This window comes from Oikopleura dioica, chromosome 1, assembly GCF_907165135.1.
Source record: "Oikopleura dioica chromosome 1, OKI2018_I68_1.0, whole genome shotgun sequence".
Lineage (NCBI taxonomy): Eukaryota > Metazoa > Chordata > Appendicularia > Copelata > Oikopleuridae > Oikopleura > Oikopleura dioica.
This window is the reverse complement of record NC_137291.1, coordinates 9,482,533-9,497,672: the sequence shown is the minus strand read 5'-3', so window position 1 is coordinate 9,497,672 and position 15,140 is coordinate 9,482,533. Positions and strand designations below refer to the sequence as shown.

Here is a 15,140-nt window from a genome sequence, read left to right as displayed (position 1 = left end):
TAAATCTGTTCAGTTTGTTTACCTGAAATCCGTATTTAGGTCTTTGACTCACGACGAAACCTCCTAGCCCCTGCTTGATCATCATAGATGTCGAGATTTTATCATACACCTTTGCCTCGGTAGTACTTGCAATAATGCTTTTCGTCTTTGTGACTACTTGACACGTTGTACAAGTGTTGCAATTGCAAGATGAATTTCTGTTGGGGTTGTTCCAGTAAAAACAGTAATCGTTTGTTTCGCCACACTTCGAAACAGAGTGGTGAAGTGTTGATCAAAGAGAACAGGAATAACCATCGCAACATGACTTGTCGTGAAGGCAATTACTAAGATCGATCTTCACCTTTGATGATCGGAAACCGATTTGAGTTACTTTGCGGTCTTTTTGATCCATGTGAAGAGATTCGAAAAATTTTGATTAAAGAATGTGCTCGAGAACTTCAAACTCATTCATAGGCAACGAAGTTAGACCTCTATGTGCAGGCTGATAGCACAGTGCAGCTATCACCTCGAGAAAGAGAAACATAGTCATCAATGTTTATAAAATTTATAATTTAAAATTATAATAATAACAATAATTTACGAACAGTTTTTTTATTAAAAAGCTTCAGAAGGATCATCCCATGGCGAAGTCAAGAGGAGAAGCAGATTCATTTTCTTCAATATTGTTCACTTTAACAATTTTGTTATTTGATAAGTAACGGTACTGCTTCATCAAGTTTTTCATCTTTCCCACATTCACCATGACGGGATAATTTGCATCTCTCTAGTAAAAGGTCATTATTATAAAATGTTTATTTCGAACCTGATGCTGCCTTAATCTTTCCTCAAGCATTCTTCTCGGAATATAAGCATTTCCAGAGATTATCAAAAAGAAACAGAATACATTGACCTTCAATGCAACTTTCATTTTTTACTTGCCTCCTTGAGGACCAATACTTAGACTTGGTATCGAGAAAGATAACATTTAACATTTATATAGTTGACACTTTTTGCCTCCCTTTCCTTAATAAACATTTAATTTTGAGTTTTTGTTATTTTTTGTGGTCATGTGCGGATAAACTGTTTTCATAGTCGCTGGCTGAGCCCATTTACAGTAACATCCTCAAATAACCATTCATTCTTGCCATTCAATAAAATTGGCCTTGAACTCAAGGATCGTAAAATTATGTAACTAGACCATATTTACACAATAGATAAAATCGTGCGCAAATATTTTTCATTGAAATCGAGGTCACAAATCTTCATGGAGAAAAATTGATTTCAAAATTTTCGAAAATGCAAGAGTATGTAATTAGAAAAGAAGAAGAAAACTTACTTTGAATTTAAGAATCCTGCTCTTTTTTGCGCGATGGACGGTGAATATCATTCTTGGCGGTTTTATGGGGATGCCTATTTTCCTATTTGAGGCAATAAGGGCAGCGATTTGGGCTAAGTCACAAGATTTTCCGACAAAACCAAAGCCACTTCCGAAATCAATCGCCCGACGATTCCTTGAAACAGAAACAGGTCTTACGATGGAATATCTCAGTTCAACGAAAGAAACTGACAAAATCGCCGTCTTCTTGCACGGGTTCCCTGATTCACCAACAAGCTGGATTCCACTTATGCTAAAATTCCAGAATGAAGGATTCCAGACTTTTGCGCCAACGCAGAGAGGATATGGTCAGACAAGATCGAATAAAACGGATGAGATCGAGGACTATGCACTCGACTGCCTTCGGGATGATGCTGCATCATTTATTGAAAACATTAACTCAGGAAAAAAGGTTTAGATCTAAATAATTCAATATTCTATGATTTTATTATCCTAAGGTCACGCTAGTTATTCATGACTGGGGATCAGTCGTTGGCTTCCATTTGGCGAGAACTCGGCCAGAACTTGTTGAACGAGTCATTGGAATAAATTCAGTCTCACTTCCTGCATACAATGAAACAGCATTGACCAATGTTAGACAAACTCTTGCCAGGTGACCTGATATAAAAAAAATATGGGTTTAACACTGTTTTAGCTTTTACATTTACGTCTTTCAATTCCCTATATTTCCCGAGTTGATGTGGAAAATGAATGATTTTGCTCTTCTCAAAGCGATTTGCTGTCAAATGGGTACATAAAGAAAATCCCTGTTCGCTATTAAGATTTTAGGGACTAAAATCGAGGATGTCGAAGATGTGATTTCTGGGATGGGTCTTCGAACAAAAACGAATCCGTTTACTGAGCCAATGAACTGGTATCGCTCTCTTGGCCGATCTGCACTCAAAAATGCAGTCAAACATAAGGCAAAGAGTTCTAAAATTTGACGTCGTTTAGAAAGATTTTGCATAAAAGACGTTGAATGTATTTTAAACTCATTAAAGTCCGGCCATAAGTATGTTAAGATTCCGCATAATGTGCTGATTCTTTGGGGCGACAAAGACGAAGCGCTTATAAAGGAGTTGCCTGAAAACGAAAGACAGTATATTTCTGGTGACGTCGAGATTGAGCACTTTCCTGACTATGGTCATAACATGTTCCATGCTAACCACGAAATAGTATGGAAGAGTATTCAACGATGGCTGAAGAAACAATAAAATATCTTTAAATCTGCGAAACGAATGAATAAAAATATGTAACTTGAGCATATTTACACAAGACATCTCTTAAACGAGACGAAATCATGCTAAAATATACAGCAAAATCGAGGTCAAATTGAATGGAATAGATTTTATTTAAAAACTTTTAATGATACAAGAGTAAGTTATTTAAGCTAGGAAGATAATAGAGACTGCAACGAAAAGTATGAATTTTATGTTTAGTATCCTCCTCTTTTTCGCAAGATGGACCATGAACATCATTCTTGGAGGTTAAATGGGAATCCCTCTCTCCCTTTATCTTGCTTTCAAATCAGCACTGTGGGTAAAGTCACAAGATTTCCCGACAAAACCAAAGCCACTTCCAAAATCTCTCACCCAGCGATTTCTTGAAACAGAAACAGGTCTCACGATGGATTACCTAAGCTCCACGAAAGAGACGGAAAAGATCGCTGTTTTCCTCCATGGTTTCCCAGATTCACCCACAAGTTGGATCCCACTGATGCTCAAATTTCAGGGAGAAGGATTCCAAACTTTTGCGCCGGTGATACGGCCTAATTCTTCGGCTTGGAGGCCGAAGGATTGATGCGTGTAAGAACACTGATTCTTCGGCAAAAACCGAAGAATAAGTGATAGAAGATGCACTGATTCTTCGGCTAAGGTGAGTTTATTCACAGATTCCTCTGCCCTTTACCACGGGGCTCCGCCCCTTAGGTCCTAAAATGCCGGGGTCTAGTCTAGGGTTACTTAGGGTTACCTTCAGTAACCCTAACTAACCCTAGCCTATCCCCCTCGGGTGAGTTTGTTCTGTCACTTTGCCCAGTGCCCCCTAACACTAGCCTCAAATTATAGAAAATACTTATTGCTAAAATAAGTTTTTCTCTAGAAAATGTCTTTTTTCTTAAGTTATGACTCATTTTTTACAATCAAAGATTTATCAAAAGAATTTTGATAATGGATTCTAGAAAATTTGCCGAAGAATCACTGTCAAGTTTATCATTAATCCTTCGGTTCAAGGCAATTCTCAATTAGCCGAAGAATCAGTGTTAGTGAAAGCATCAATTCTTCGGCCTTGCCGAAGAATCACCCCATACCACGTTTGCGCCAGCACAGAGAGGCTACGGACAGACGAGATCGGATAAAACTGATGAGGTCGATGATTTTGCGCTTGATTGTCTTCGAGATGACGTTGCTTCATTTATTGAAAATATCAATTCAGGAAGAAAGGTTAAAACCTAAATAATTAAAAACGATAATGCCATTGAAGGTCACACTCGTTATTCATGACTGGGGATCACTTGTAGGCTTCCATTTGGCGCGAACTCGTCCGGATTTGGTTGAGCGGATAATTGCATTCAATTCAGTCTCACTTCCTGCATACATTGAGACAGCATTGAGCAATAGGAAACAAACATTTGCTAGGTGAGCGCATTTTAGAAAACATTCGATCAATAACTCTTCAGATGATTTCAAAAAATATTTCGCGGGACCGGAAATCGTCGAAAAACTTCTTGTCAAGTTTTGTAGAGCTCGTCGAGACGAGTCGAATGATATATCAAACTCCTGATAGTTTTAAGATTTTCCGTCAAAAAAAGTGATAAGAAGGTGTCTTATCAAAAATTTTCTGACCAGCACCGTTTTTGTTCTAGAAAAGCTGAGGTCATGCTTAACCCCGGAAAATGATCCTCATGATCTGTTCTATTACAGCAAAAAATTTCAGCCTGACCGCATACCACCCATCATTTACACAGCCGATTTTATCGCTAAATTTCATTTTCAAAGGAAATGGGACTAGAAATGGGCCAGAAATTAGGAACGTGCAGCGACAACAAAATGCACTAATTTTTTGATTTTTCGCTGATAAGCACAGCAGGATATGTAAGGACGAGCTGAAATTTTTTGCTGTAATAGAACAGATCATGAGGATCATTTTTCGGGGTCAAGCATGACCTCAGCTTTTCTAGAACAAAAACGGCGCTGGTCAGAAAATTTTTGATAAGACACCTTCTTATCACTTTTTTTGACGGAAAATCTTAAAACTATCAGGAGTTTGATATATCATTCGACTCGTCTCGACGAGCTCTACAAAACTAGACAAGAAGTTTTTCGACGATTTCCGGGCCCGCGAAATATTTTTTGAAATCATCTCAGCTATTATGTTTACTTCTTCTAACTCCCAATAATTCCAGAACTAGTGTGGAAAATTAATGATTATGCTTTGCACAAATTTATTCTCAGACGAATGGGAACGCATAGGGAGGATGTCGAAGATGTGATGACGGGAATGGGAGCTCGAACAAGACCGAGTCCATTTACGGAGCCAATAAACTGGTATCGTGCTCTCGGCCGAGTCGCACTCAAACATGCAGTCAAACACAAGCCAAAGAGTTTTAAATTTTTACGACAATGTGCTGTCTTAGATAAAATTCAGGTCAAGCGATCTTTAAACTCAACTTCAAGTCCGGCCATAAATATGTTAAGATTCCGCATAATGTGCTGATTCTCTGGGGCGACAAAGACATTGCACTTATCAAAGAACTTCCGGAAAATGAAAGAAAATATATCTCTGGCGATGTCGAAATCGAACACTTTTCTGACTACGGGCATAACATGTTCCATGCTAATCCCGACTTGGTCTGGAAAAGTATTCAACGATGGATGAAGAAACAGTAAAAGATTTTATTGAAAACTCAAAATCTGCACACAAATATAAAATATCTTAAAAACCGTTTCTTGATTTTGAAGTTTTCGAATGCATCGAAGCTCGACTATCGGTACTTCTTCCAGTAGAGCTTTCCACAGGCGTTCTTAGCGAAATTTATCATTTGGGTAAAACTCGTCGACTTACAGTTGCTGATGTCGCTTAAAATCTTGATTTGCTTTGACTCCAATTACTTTGGCAGCTTCTACTTTATTTTTCGCTTCAAAGTATTGTTTTGCTTCTTGATCAAGTTTCCATTCAGAGTTTTTCAAATTGCCATCTTTCCATTTTTTTTTATTTTTTTTATTTAGGGTTTGACAAGTCTACCTGCAATCTTTTGCTCCCGCTCCAGCTTGATTACCAGACTGTTGATTTCTTTATCTGTCATATTTGCAAGTTCTTCATCTGTGAAGTCTAATGACGGAAGCCATTTAGTCTTGGCCGGTACAACAGTAAGGTCTTTGCTTTGGCTTGATGACGATTTAGCCGACTTCTATAAATTAATGTTTTAATGTGCCATTTAGCTCATAAATACAGATGTTATTTTATGCTCATGTCCTCAATTTAGGTTTGAATAATTGATTTTCGACGCATAAATACCGCGGCAGCATTCAAACCGGAGCCATTGATACGAAATGAACTTTAATCTTTTTGCCCAGTTCCTAATCATGGACATGATGCTTCCAAGATACTTGCTTTCCCCTAGTAAAGTACAAGGTATCAATGGCCCTGATGTGATCACTCGATCGCCAAGAAACCGACCGTAAGTGTCAATCGAAATAAAGAAAAATTAGTGGCTTTAGAATAAACCCCCTAGGCTGGGTGAAGAGAGGAGACAGACCGTAAGCTACAAGCTCGAATTTTTACGCAGTTGAAACAACTCAACGCGTTTTAGAATGAACCCCCTTGGCTGGGTTAAACGAAGCGATCTTACATTGGATAGTCTTCAGCCGGATTTCATGAGAAACAACTAAATAAAGCAAAAATCTAACCTGTTCACGTGCTAGTTTCGCCTCAAGTTGGTCATTTTTCTTTCGAAGAGTTTCATACTGTCTTGCGTTATTCATGGTTTCAGGCAAATTCTCACGATAATAGAAATTTTTAGAACCAATAATGACCTAAGTCATCTTCTTCCTTTTGAATTTTTTGTTTCTCTTTCTCCAGTTTTTTCAAATTGCCCTGCATCTGCTTTGTTGAAGCTTCCATTATTCGACTTGAATGAATAAATAAATGAGATCCTACGAATAGCCTCTTACATGTTTTTCATTTCATCTTCAATTTCTTTCTCGAGTTCTGTTTGAGATGCCATTTTTCGATAAATTCGGCGAAAAATTGGAATCAACACATAAATTATTCTCGTATCCTAAGTAACAGTAGTCAGAAGTGACGTTTTTGTTTGGCCCATTGTGCCTTCCTGTCCAAAAAGTGGATAATTGGTTCAATATTTGCACTCTTTCAAGATTTTTTATTCAAATAATTTATTTCAATTTTTGTAAGACTAATGCATAAATTTTCGGGAAACAGGTTGAAAATGAATTCGAAGTAATAAATATAGAATGAAAAGAAAGAAGTGGGATGAAAAGTATTCGCGCTTGATTTTATCCGAAGAAAACTCGACCTCCTCGGATGTAAGGGTTTTGGAATCCGTAGGCTGGCATTCCGTACATCTCGTAATCGTCGTAATAGTAGACATCTCTCAAGTTTTGGACGTATGCAGGCGGGGCTTGTTTGTAAACCACTTGCTGACCTGGTTGAACAACAGTGTCAACGTAGCGGACCTGCTGGACGGTTTGCTGAACTGGCTGCGCGGCGACTTGTTGAGCGGGCTGTGCTACTTGTGCCGGCTGGACAATTTGAGCAGGCTGGGGAACGACAATTGGCTGGGCAACTTCTTTCGGGAGTTCGACTCGACCTCGATTGCAAGTTCCAGAGTTGAAATCACCGCCGAACATCATCATGTAGAAAAGAAGATTCTCGTTCGATGATGTGGAGTCAGCAAGAAGGAGAGGTAAGAGCATGTTGTTTCCAAATCCGCTGTTTGGCGCATTGCCTTGCATGGCCATCATGAGAACCAAGAGAGATGATCCAGATGTGGTGGTCTCATTAGCGAGGAGAAGAGGGAGAAGAAGGTTGAATGAGTTGTCGAATCCTTCTTGGGTGCTAAAGCCTCCGGATAAAGAGCTAAGAAGAACCATTTGAATGAGACTATCGGACTCGAAGGTAGAACTGTCGTCGTTGTTGACGAAAGAAAGCATCACGAAGGGATTGATTGCAGAGCTGTCAGCACCCATCATCGAAAACATGAGCATTGTCATTAGCGAGTCAGAAGAATCGGTTGAGTTTGTAAGAAGAAGGAAAGGAAGAAGATTGTTGAGGGAAGAAGCTGTGTCTACCTCACAGTTGCCCTGAATATTGCTGAGGAGCATGAATAGCGTCATCATGTCAGTAGAGGAATCATCGTCATCACCAAGAAGAAGAAGTGGGAGGAGTTGGTCCATGCTCTGAGTTCCACCATTCATGAGCATCATCAGCATCAAATCCGAATTGTCAGAGCTGGTGTCATCAAGAAGAAGTAGAGGCAAAATCGAGTTCATCTGGTTGTTTTGCGAGTCAGAGCCAGAACGGGAAAGCAGGCTCAAAAGCAGAACATCGTCGAATGCAAAGGAGAAGGTGAAGAAAAGTGATAAGATTCTCATTTTCAGAGTTTGATGAGAAACGGAGGAAGAGCCCCCTTTTTATATTGGGCAGCGTTCAGCTTGAATAAGATTTACGGTCGATAAGGAAGATACGGAGGGGAACTAGAGCGTAACAGATTGGTCTGCAGGTGGAACAGAACCATTTGAATTGGTTTGTTTTCAGAACTTTTGAATTGAAAAACTTATCATGAAAGCCTTACTGTATCTAGGGTAATCTAAAAACATTTTGGCAACGTCAAATGGCAAGTGAAGTTTTGTCAAAATTTGGGCTTCGTGGAACTTGACAGATTGAAGGGACTTTCGCGTTTCAGTAATCAGTTAACCACGACTTATTTATTCATGACTAAAAATATAGAGTAAACCGATTCGGACAGTTTTTTACCGCTCAATTGAAATCATGTTAATTTTTAAGCGATTGTGGAGTGAAAGTCTTCCGCACTAATTACTATCAATTGTGCAAATTCTAATAACCCATGCTAAAAATGGAAGTATCGAATGCTTGCCCTTGCTGGATTCCCATAAACTTGTCGAGCGATCAATTAACCATTGTCCTGATGCAGAATTTTGAATTGTCAATTCACGATTGTCAATTGTGCAGAATAAACTTCCTCCCATTCACCGACGTTGCCATGAGCTCCAAGAAATGAATATTTTTCCATTGCTCACTTGCCCCAGGCCAGCGCCCATTGTTTAGTTAGGACAGGCGCTCGCCACGGGGGCATTTGAATGAAAAATCAAGTCGAGAGCATCGAAATGTAAGCAAACTTTAATTTTTTTAACTTTCAACGCGGTACTTTACCTTTAGCTTAGATAATCGGAATCAAAGAAGATTATAAAATGACTAAAGTGTAAGAAAACTTTATGAAAAGTTGATTCCAATGTTGATAATTTTTGCTTGGTCAACAATTCTTGATTAAAACGATAAACACAAACTTTAGCTGATGCACCGGCCTGAAAAGTTCTTGTTGAGTTTCGGAATAAGACTTCACATAATTTTAGGACTGCAAATCACGATGATAATGAAGTTGACGAGGGACTAGGCTGCTGCTCCAGCTGCCTTGTTCTCTTTTCACGATTTTGACTATTCTCCTCTTCCCAATCACGATATTTTCGGCCGTCAAGATTATTGCCGAGTATGAGAGAGCTGTGATCTTCCGTGTCGGGCGAATCAGCGGCAACAAAGCTGTCGGACCTGGTTTATTCTTTATCGTCCCGTGCACTGACAGCTTTATCAAGGTAGAATTGATTTAATGCTAATTCAATTCTAATGACTAGGTCGATATGCGAACGATCTCTTTTGACATTCCACCTCAAGAGATCCTCACAAAGGATTCCGTCACAATCCGAGTTGACGCCGTCGTCTACTACAGAATTGGAAATGCTATTGCCTCGGTTAAGAACGTTGAAAACGCGTCAATCTCCACACGACTCCTCGCTCAGGTGATTTTAGTATAAGAATCAGTTCTTCATTCTTCAGACAACTCTGCGAAACATCCTGGGAACAAGAAACCTCTCGGAAGTTCTCTCTGACCGAGAAGCCATTTCAAATGAAATGCTGCAGATCCTCGATGATGCCACTGACCCATGGGGAATCACTGTCGAACGAGTTGAAGTCAAGGATGTTATTCTGCCGCAATCCCTCCAGAGAGCCATGGCTGCTGAAGCCGAAGCCGCCCGAGATGCCAAAGCTAAGGTAAATATAATGACGCATTCCGATTGAATTATTTGCGCGTGTTTTCAAGTATCTTATTTGCTCGGACACGAAAATAAGTTCGTGAACTTTTAAAGGACGATTCGTGTCTATAATGAACTTATTAGATTATTGCTGCTGAGGGAGAAATGAATGCCTCAAAGAGCTTGAAAGAGGCCGCTGATGTCATCAATAGCTCTCCCGCTGCACTCCAGCTCCGGTAAATTCTATTACTTGACTTATGGATGCAACCTCGTTTAGATATCTCCAGACTTTGACCACAATCTCAGCTGAGAAGAATTCTACAATCGTTTTCCCAATTCCGATGGAAATGATGAAGGGAATGGGCGGCGGTGGAAGCCGTATGTAAACAAAAATGGAACTGAAAGCACTTTCTTTATTTATCGCTTCGTAGAATCACGCATATAACCTGCTAAGAGATTACTCCAAAATTGGAGCCAATAAATGAATATTTTGATTTGTCAAATTCTTCACAACATCGTTATTTTTTCCAGGAAACTCGACTTTTACGACCCTGACGAAAGATGAATAATTTCAAATCATATCTGTACATAATCAAATTTAATAAATACGCTTGTTTCAATGTTAATCGAATAGTTTCTTTATTGGCATATATGAATTAAAACACACGATGTATAAATAATTATTGGTTCGATTGCCAGGGCTTAGTTGGGTGCCATGCATTGGGTTTTTCTTCGAAAAAGGTCTGCATTAACGAGTCAGGGATTTCTTCAATTGTGGCAGGATTCCATTTAGGGTTATTATCTCGGTCAACGAGTAGGGCTCGTACTCCTTCTGGGAACTCATGGCGGAGACATTGGTAAGCTGAATTTAGCGAATTTTCAATTAATATTAATTGGGGGATTTAACTTACCGAGTCTGTACTCCATCGCGAAAACGTCATAAAAACTCATATTCTTTCCATCTTGAATTTGCTGGAACGTTATCGCAAGACTTGTTGGGCTCATGGATCTTAGTTTCTTGGCGATTTTCTGTTCCCACTCGCCACTAGAGCTTTCTAACTCTTGAACAAGCTCCAAAAGGCTCTTTGGATCGTCAAAGTACTTCGCGATGTTGTCCAATTGACTGGCAAGCGAAAAGTCGCCAATAGGAACTTGAAACTTTTGGATGGCTTCGCTAATTTCTTCAGCGACCAAGTTTTGCGGGAGAGAAATGAGGTACTTCTCAATCTGCTCGAGCTTGTCTGATGAAATCGTATGAGTAGAAACATGACCGTGCTGGCAATCTGCGCCCTTATAATGAGTTATTTGTGGCTGTCTAACTGTATGTTTGCTATCACGTTCTAATGCAGCTTGAGTCATTTTCGATTTTGGTTAGGCTTTGATCTTTTGAAATTGAAAATTGCTGAGAGGAGAAAATCTAACACGTTGAATGAGCTTCCGTAAATTATACGTTGAAGGCCGTAACATCAAGAGTATACAGTGAAAACCCATTTTAAGGCCCCTTTTTGGATGACAGCGAATTTCAAAAGTGGCCTTAAAATGGATATTTTTTGCCTTTCGTCGGATGACAACAAATTTTCCCATATTTTTGGAACAAAAATGAATCATAAGGGTTAATAGGGGAAGGTCCCAGTCTACCGCATGTTTCTTTCGCCCGAACCAAGTATGATTCCAAATGTGTTCTTTAAATTGGACTCTTGGTGATTATTTCATGGCAAAATCTTCATGCACTTGAACCCAGCAATCTTCAAGCGATCATGGATCAACACAGGACTACTTCAAGAGGATTATTTTCGAGAAGAAATCGAGCAGTTTGAAGATTTCGATGTTGCAGAAAATGTTCTGGACAAACAAGAGGAAGAATTGGTCGAGCATTTTCTGGCGCTTCAAATTGATGAAACACGTCCTGGGACTCCGATGGAGATTAAAGAAGTGCCTTAAGTTCAAGTGACAGACAATGCCGACACTGAAAAGCCATCGACTTCAAAATGGCCGAAGACACAGTCGAAGATAATTTGCTTTTACAAGCGAAACTGTTACTTTCGGATTTTGAAAAAAAAATAAAAGAAAGTGGCCTTAAAGTGGACTTTTTTAGGATGACAGATTTTGGAGACTTTCCGAAAAAGTGGCCTTAAAAGGGTGGGCCTTAAAATGGGTTTTCACTGTAATTAGATCGGTACTTGAAATTAGATTACGTGTCGGTCGAATTTACTGTTAAATAGTTCTTCTATCAAAATTGACAACTCTTTCCTTGAGTCTTTGTCCAGTGAGTCCCAGAAAGAGACCCAATCCTGGAATTGGAATTCTCGGCAAAAAGTAGCCACCGCCGACGTCTGGGAACAGACCCTAGGGTGGGACCCCTTACTAAGGTTTCCTTAGTTACTAAGGGTAAGGGTTTTGATTTTGATGAAAATCAAGAAAGGCCTAAGGAAGGACTAAGGGCCTTCCTTACTAAGGCCTTAGTAACCTTAGTAAGGATTTGATCAGGGGTGACCATTCGGGCATCGGGCATTCGGGCAATTTTCGGGCAAAATGCGTTCGGCCGGGCATTCGGACGGCTCAGCCCCTAAAATTAGGCCGGGCAAGAGCGGGCATTTCGGGCATTTGGGCAAATTGGGCACTTTCGGGCAATTCGGCGCTTTCGGGCAGTTGGGCAAGCCCGCGTCGAGGAAAATTCCTTAATTTTGCCAATTTTTGCATAATGCAAGAAGAATTTCTTTACAACCATTTTTGCTCTCTTGCTCCTCTAGCTGAATCAAAAGTCCCTCGAAACTTATTTTTCTAGCCGTTATCTATCGAAAATCCCATCATCAATCCGATTCTGTTGACTTAAAAATCGAAAATTATTGCTCATCTGGGCGTTTGAGGCACTTTGGTTACCTGCCCGACCGGGCATTTCGGGCATTTTCGGGCATTTCGGGCACTTCGGCCACTTGCCCGACCGGGCGTTTCGGGCAACTTCGGGCAATTCGGGCACCTCGGCTCGGCCGGGCATTCGGACGGCTCGACTCTTGACCCTTGATTTCGGCCGGGCACTCGGACGGCCAACCGACGATTTCTTGCCCGAATGGTCACCCCTGGATTTGATAAGGTACGATTCGCAAAAATGTTCTTATTGATGAAAATAGCATTTATTTAAGTCAACGACCCTTTATTTCGAACAATTGGGTATTTTTTGCAGTCAGTAAGTTGGCAAGAGACATTTTTCCTAAATTCCTTCACAACTCGTCCTTAATTCCTTTCCTTACTAAGGCTTTTGAAAAGGGTTTTTAATAAAAGCGCTCTCCAAATGCGTAGGCCGTCGAAAAAATCCTTTTTAAAATCCTTAGTAAGGAAAGGAATTAAGGAAAAATCGCTAAGGATTGAAGATCCTTACTAAGGATCTCTGAAAACTCAGAAAGGAACTATGGTAAGGATTTTTTTCAGCCGAAATCCGAAAAAGGGTAAGGAAAAAATCCTTACCTTACTAAGGGAAGGACCCTTAGTAAGCAAAAAATTAAGGAAGGAAGTCCGACCCTAGAACAGACCAATACCAGTCTCCGGCATGGCAAAGAGGGTCTTTTCGGTTGCAACTCGAATCGGCGTATGGCAAGAAATGCCGACGCCGCCGCCCATGACCACTCCATGGATGAGAGAGATTACTGGCTTGGAATACGTTCCTAATTGATAGTCAAGTTGGTATTCTTCGCGGAAGAAATTTGCGCCGGAATCGTAGTCACCGTCGTAAGTTGGAAGCGTCAGATCTTTTATATCGCCTATAATTTTAGTTATTTCAAAATTTTATAATCTAATTTTCGCTTTAATGGCTCTTGAAAGGCCCTTACTAGTTAATTTAAAAGAATGTAGGGTTTCTTAGATCTTTAATCTTAGAATTTGAAACATTCTTTAGTGTAAATAACTTTTTCATTTTTTTAAAACACAGAAGAATCCGCATAAACGAGATTTTCCGGCTAGGGTGTTTTTTCTTCAGAAAGAAGAAACGTGATCATGTTTTGGCTGCAACTGCAAGGTGAACTTCGCCGGATTTATATCCTTGGATGAAAACCGCGAAAACGTTTAACGGAGCCATGTTAACAAAATGAAAGAAATCCCACCTTACCTCCCGCGCAAAATGCTTTTCCGCCTTCGGCTTTGAGAATGACTCGGTCGATTCCACTTTCTTCCCATTCTTTGAGCTTTAAAATAGCATGGAATATGAACAAAAATAAACAATTTACCTGCGGCCTCATCATCTTCACGATGGGATGATTCAAAGCATTCAGCGCTTTTGGACGGTTTAAAGTGACGATTCCGACATTTTCCGCCCGCTGGAATTTCACCGGATCTCGCAAAATACGAGAAAATCTCATTCTGAACAGACTTCACTCAAATAACAGCGCATTAAACGTTCATCTACGGGTAGGCTGTAAAATAATAGAATAATCCCCATCTGAAATCATCATCCCCAAGGTGGCGAATTAAGATGATTTAACGTACAAGCTAGGCCACGACTTTAACGCGAAGATCAACCGTTCATCCCAATTCGCCAAAACACATTCTGGACTCCTTATCTTCTTAACTCGATTCCGTATGTCTCCATATTTCAACACTTGTCAGTTTTCACCAAAAGGTTATCACGTTTCCGCCATTTCCACAGCCGCTTCACGTAGATAACCACCCTTTTCATGCTAGTTTTTAAAATCTCATTAAATAAGATTCGCTTTCAGCTCATCTAAAACGAACCCGTATGACTTAAACGCAAATATACAACATTCTTACCGAAACCCTTTAGAAAGCGAAAATCAAAAATTTCATAATTTTTAAATTGGAGAAGATGATAGGTGCGCTAATTTCGCGATTGCCGCGTGAAAATAGCCCAGACCGGATTGTTATCGCCACTCAAACCTGTCGCAATGATAGCATTAAAATGTAGGTAGCGGTCAGAAATCACAGAATCGGATTCATGACGACTCGAGGATTCTATTGCCAGCAATTTTGGGAATGATTACTCTGATCTACATTTCAAATTCTTGGATTTCTAACACGAGTTTTAAATCGATCTTATTATCGTCAATTTGTAGCAAAAGCCTTCAAAAAGTATCTTCAGTAATTTAATAATAAAACATGTAAAAACATAACCTTTTACAAAAAAACCGTAAAATCAAATGAGAACTTTATAATATAATTGACTGATGTAAAAATCCTTCGCGCATGTTAAATTAGATCCGTAAATATTATCCCAATTCATAAGAGATCCGGATTACAGGATCAAATAAGAACAGAGACTAATTTTTTGAGCTATTCGCGGGGTTGAAAACGTGCCTCGCTTTGTAGTAAAACATAAGGGAAGAGTTTCTATAAACGCGTGTTCTATGAAGGTCGAACATCACGGTCGAGAGTTTCAAGCCTCAATTTGACAAGTTGTCAAATTAAGTTTCTCACACCGTAGATTCTAAATTCTTCATTTTGCAAATCATCGCACAAAAATGATGATCTATCAATTTGAATTTGAATTAATACTG

General features: G+C 39.7%; 4 protein-coding genes and 2 long non-coding RNA genes across 6 annotated transcripts; 4 read left to right on the top strand and 2 right to left on the bottom strand.

Moving 5' to 3' along the window:
• Positions 1–1,199: 1,199 nt before the first annotated feature.
• LOC145703387 (AB hydrolase superfamily protein YfhM-like) lies at positions 1,200–2,615 on the top strand. The gene is made up of 6 exons (XM_081780748.1): positions 1,200–1,283; positions 1,328–1,766; positions 1,813–1,967; positions 2,010–2,104; positions 2,144–2,277; positions 2,356–2,615. The coding sequence occupies exons 1-6, from the start codon at positions 1,276–1,278 to the stop codon at positions 2,566–2,568; spliced, it is 1,044 nt and encodes a 347-aa protein (XP_081636874.1). The 5' UTR covers positions 1,200–1,275; the 3' UTR covers positions 2,569–2,615.
• Positions 2,616–3,547: 932 nt separating this feature from the next.
• Positions 3,548–4,942, top strand: LOC145703419 (uncharacterized). Its single transcript, XR_014134360.1, has 3 exons — positions 3,548–3,795; positions 3,836–3,990; positions 4,720–4,942. It is a non-coding gene; the product is annotated as an uncharacterized LOC145703419 (long non-coding RNA).
• Positions 4,943–5,187: 245 nt separating this feature from the next.
• On the bottom strand, positions 5,188–6,711 carry LOC145703398 (uncharacterized). The gene is made up of 5 exons (XM_081780759.1): positions 6,526–6,711; positions 6,262–6,482; positions 5,597–5,762; positions 5,417–5,549; positions 5,188–5,375 (listed from the first exon to the last, which is right to left on the bottom strand). Exons 2-5 carry the CDS (start codon positions 6,334–6,336, stop codon positions 5,288–5,290), a joined length of 462 nt encoding a protein of 153 aa, XP_081636885.1. The 5' UTR covers positions 6,337–6,482; positions 6,526–6,711; the 3' UTR covers positions 5,188–5,287.
• LOC145703408 (uncharacterized) lies at positions 5,855–6,492 on the top strand. Its single transcript, XR_014134359.1, has 3 exons — positions 5,855–6,032; positions 6,073–6,111; positions 6,165–6,492. It is a non-coding gene; the product is annotated as an uncharacterized LOC145703408 (long non-coding RNA).
• A 2,091-nt stretch (positions 6,712–8,802) lies between the features above and the next one.
• Positions 8,803–10,265, top strand: LOC145712014 (stomatin-like). The gene is given in 8 exon segments (XM_081789702.1): positions 8,803–8,813; positions 8,965–9,041; positions 9,044–9,201; positions 9,241–9,405; positions 9,443–9,658; positions 9,784–9,875; positions 9,917–10,017; positions 10,171–10,265. Coding segments are annotated over 8 exon segments (858 nt in total). The 3' UTR covers positions 10,209–10,265.
• Positions 10,099–14,019, bottom strand: LOC145695328 (3-hydroxyisobutyryl-CoA hydrolase, mitochondrial-like). Its single transcript, XM_081772362.1, is given in 6 exon segments — positions 10,099–10,501; positions 10,551–10,932; positions 11,893–11,972; positions 13,155–13,394; positions 13,739–13,814; positions 13,857–14,019. Coding segments are annotated over 6 exon segments (1,092 nt in total). The 5' UTR covers positions 13,989–14,019; the 3' UTR covers positions 10,099–10,319.
• Between the last annotated feature and the right edge of the window lie 1,121 nt (positions 14,020–15,140).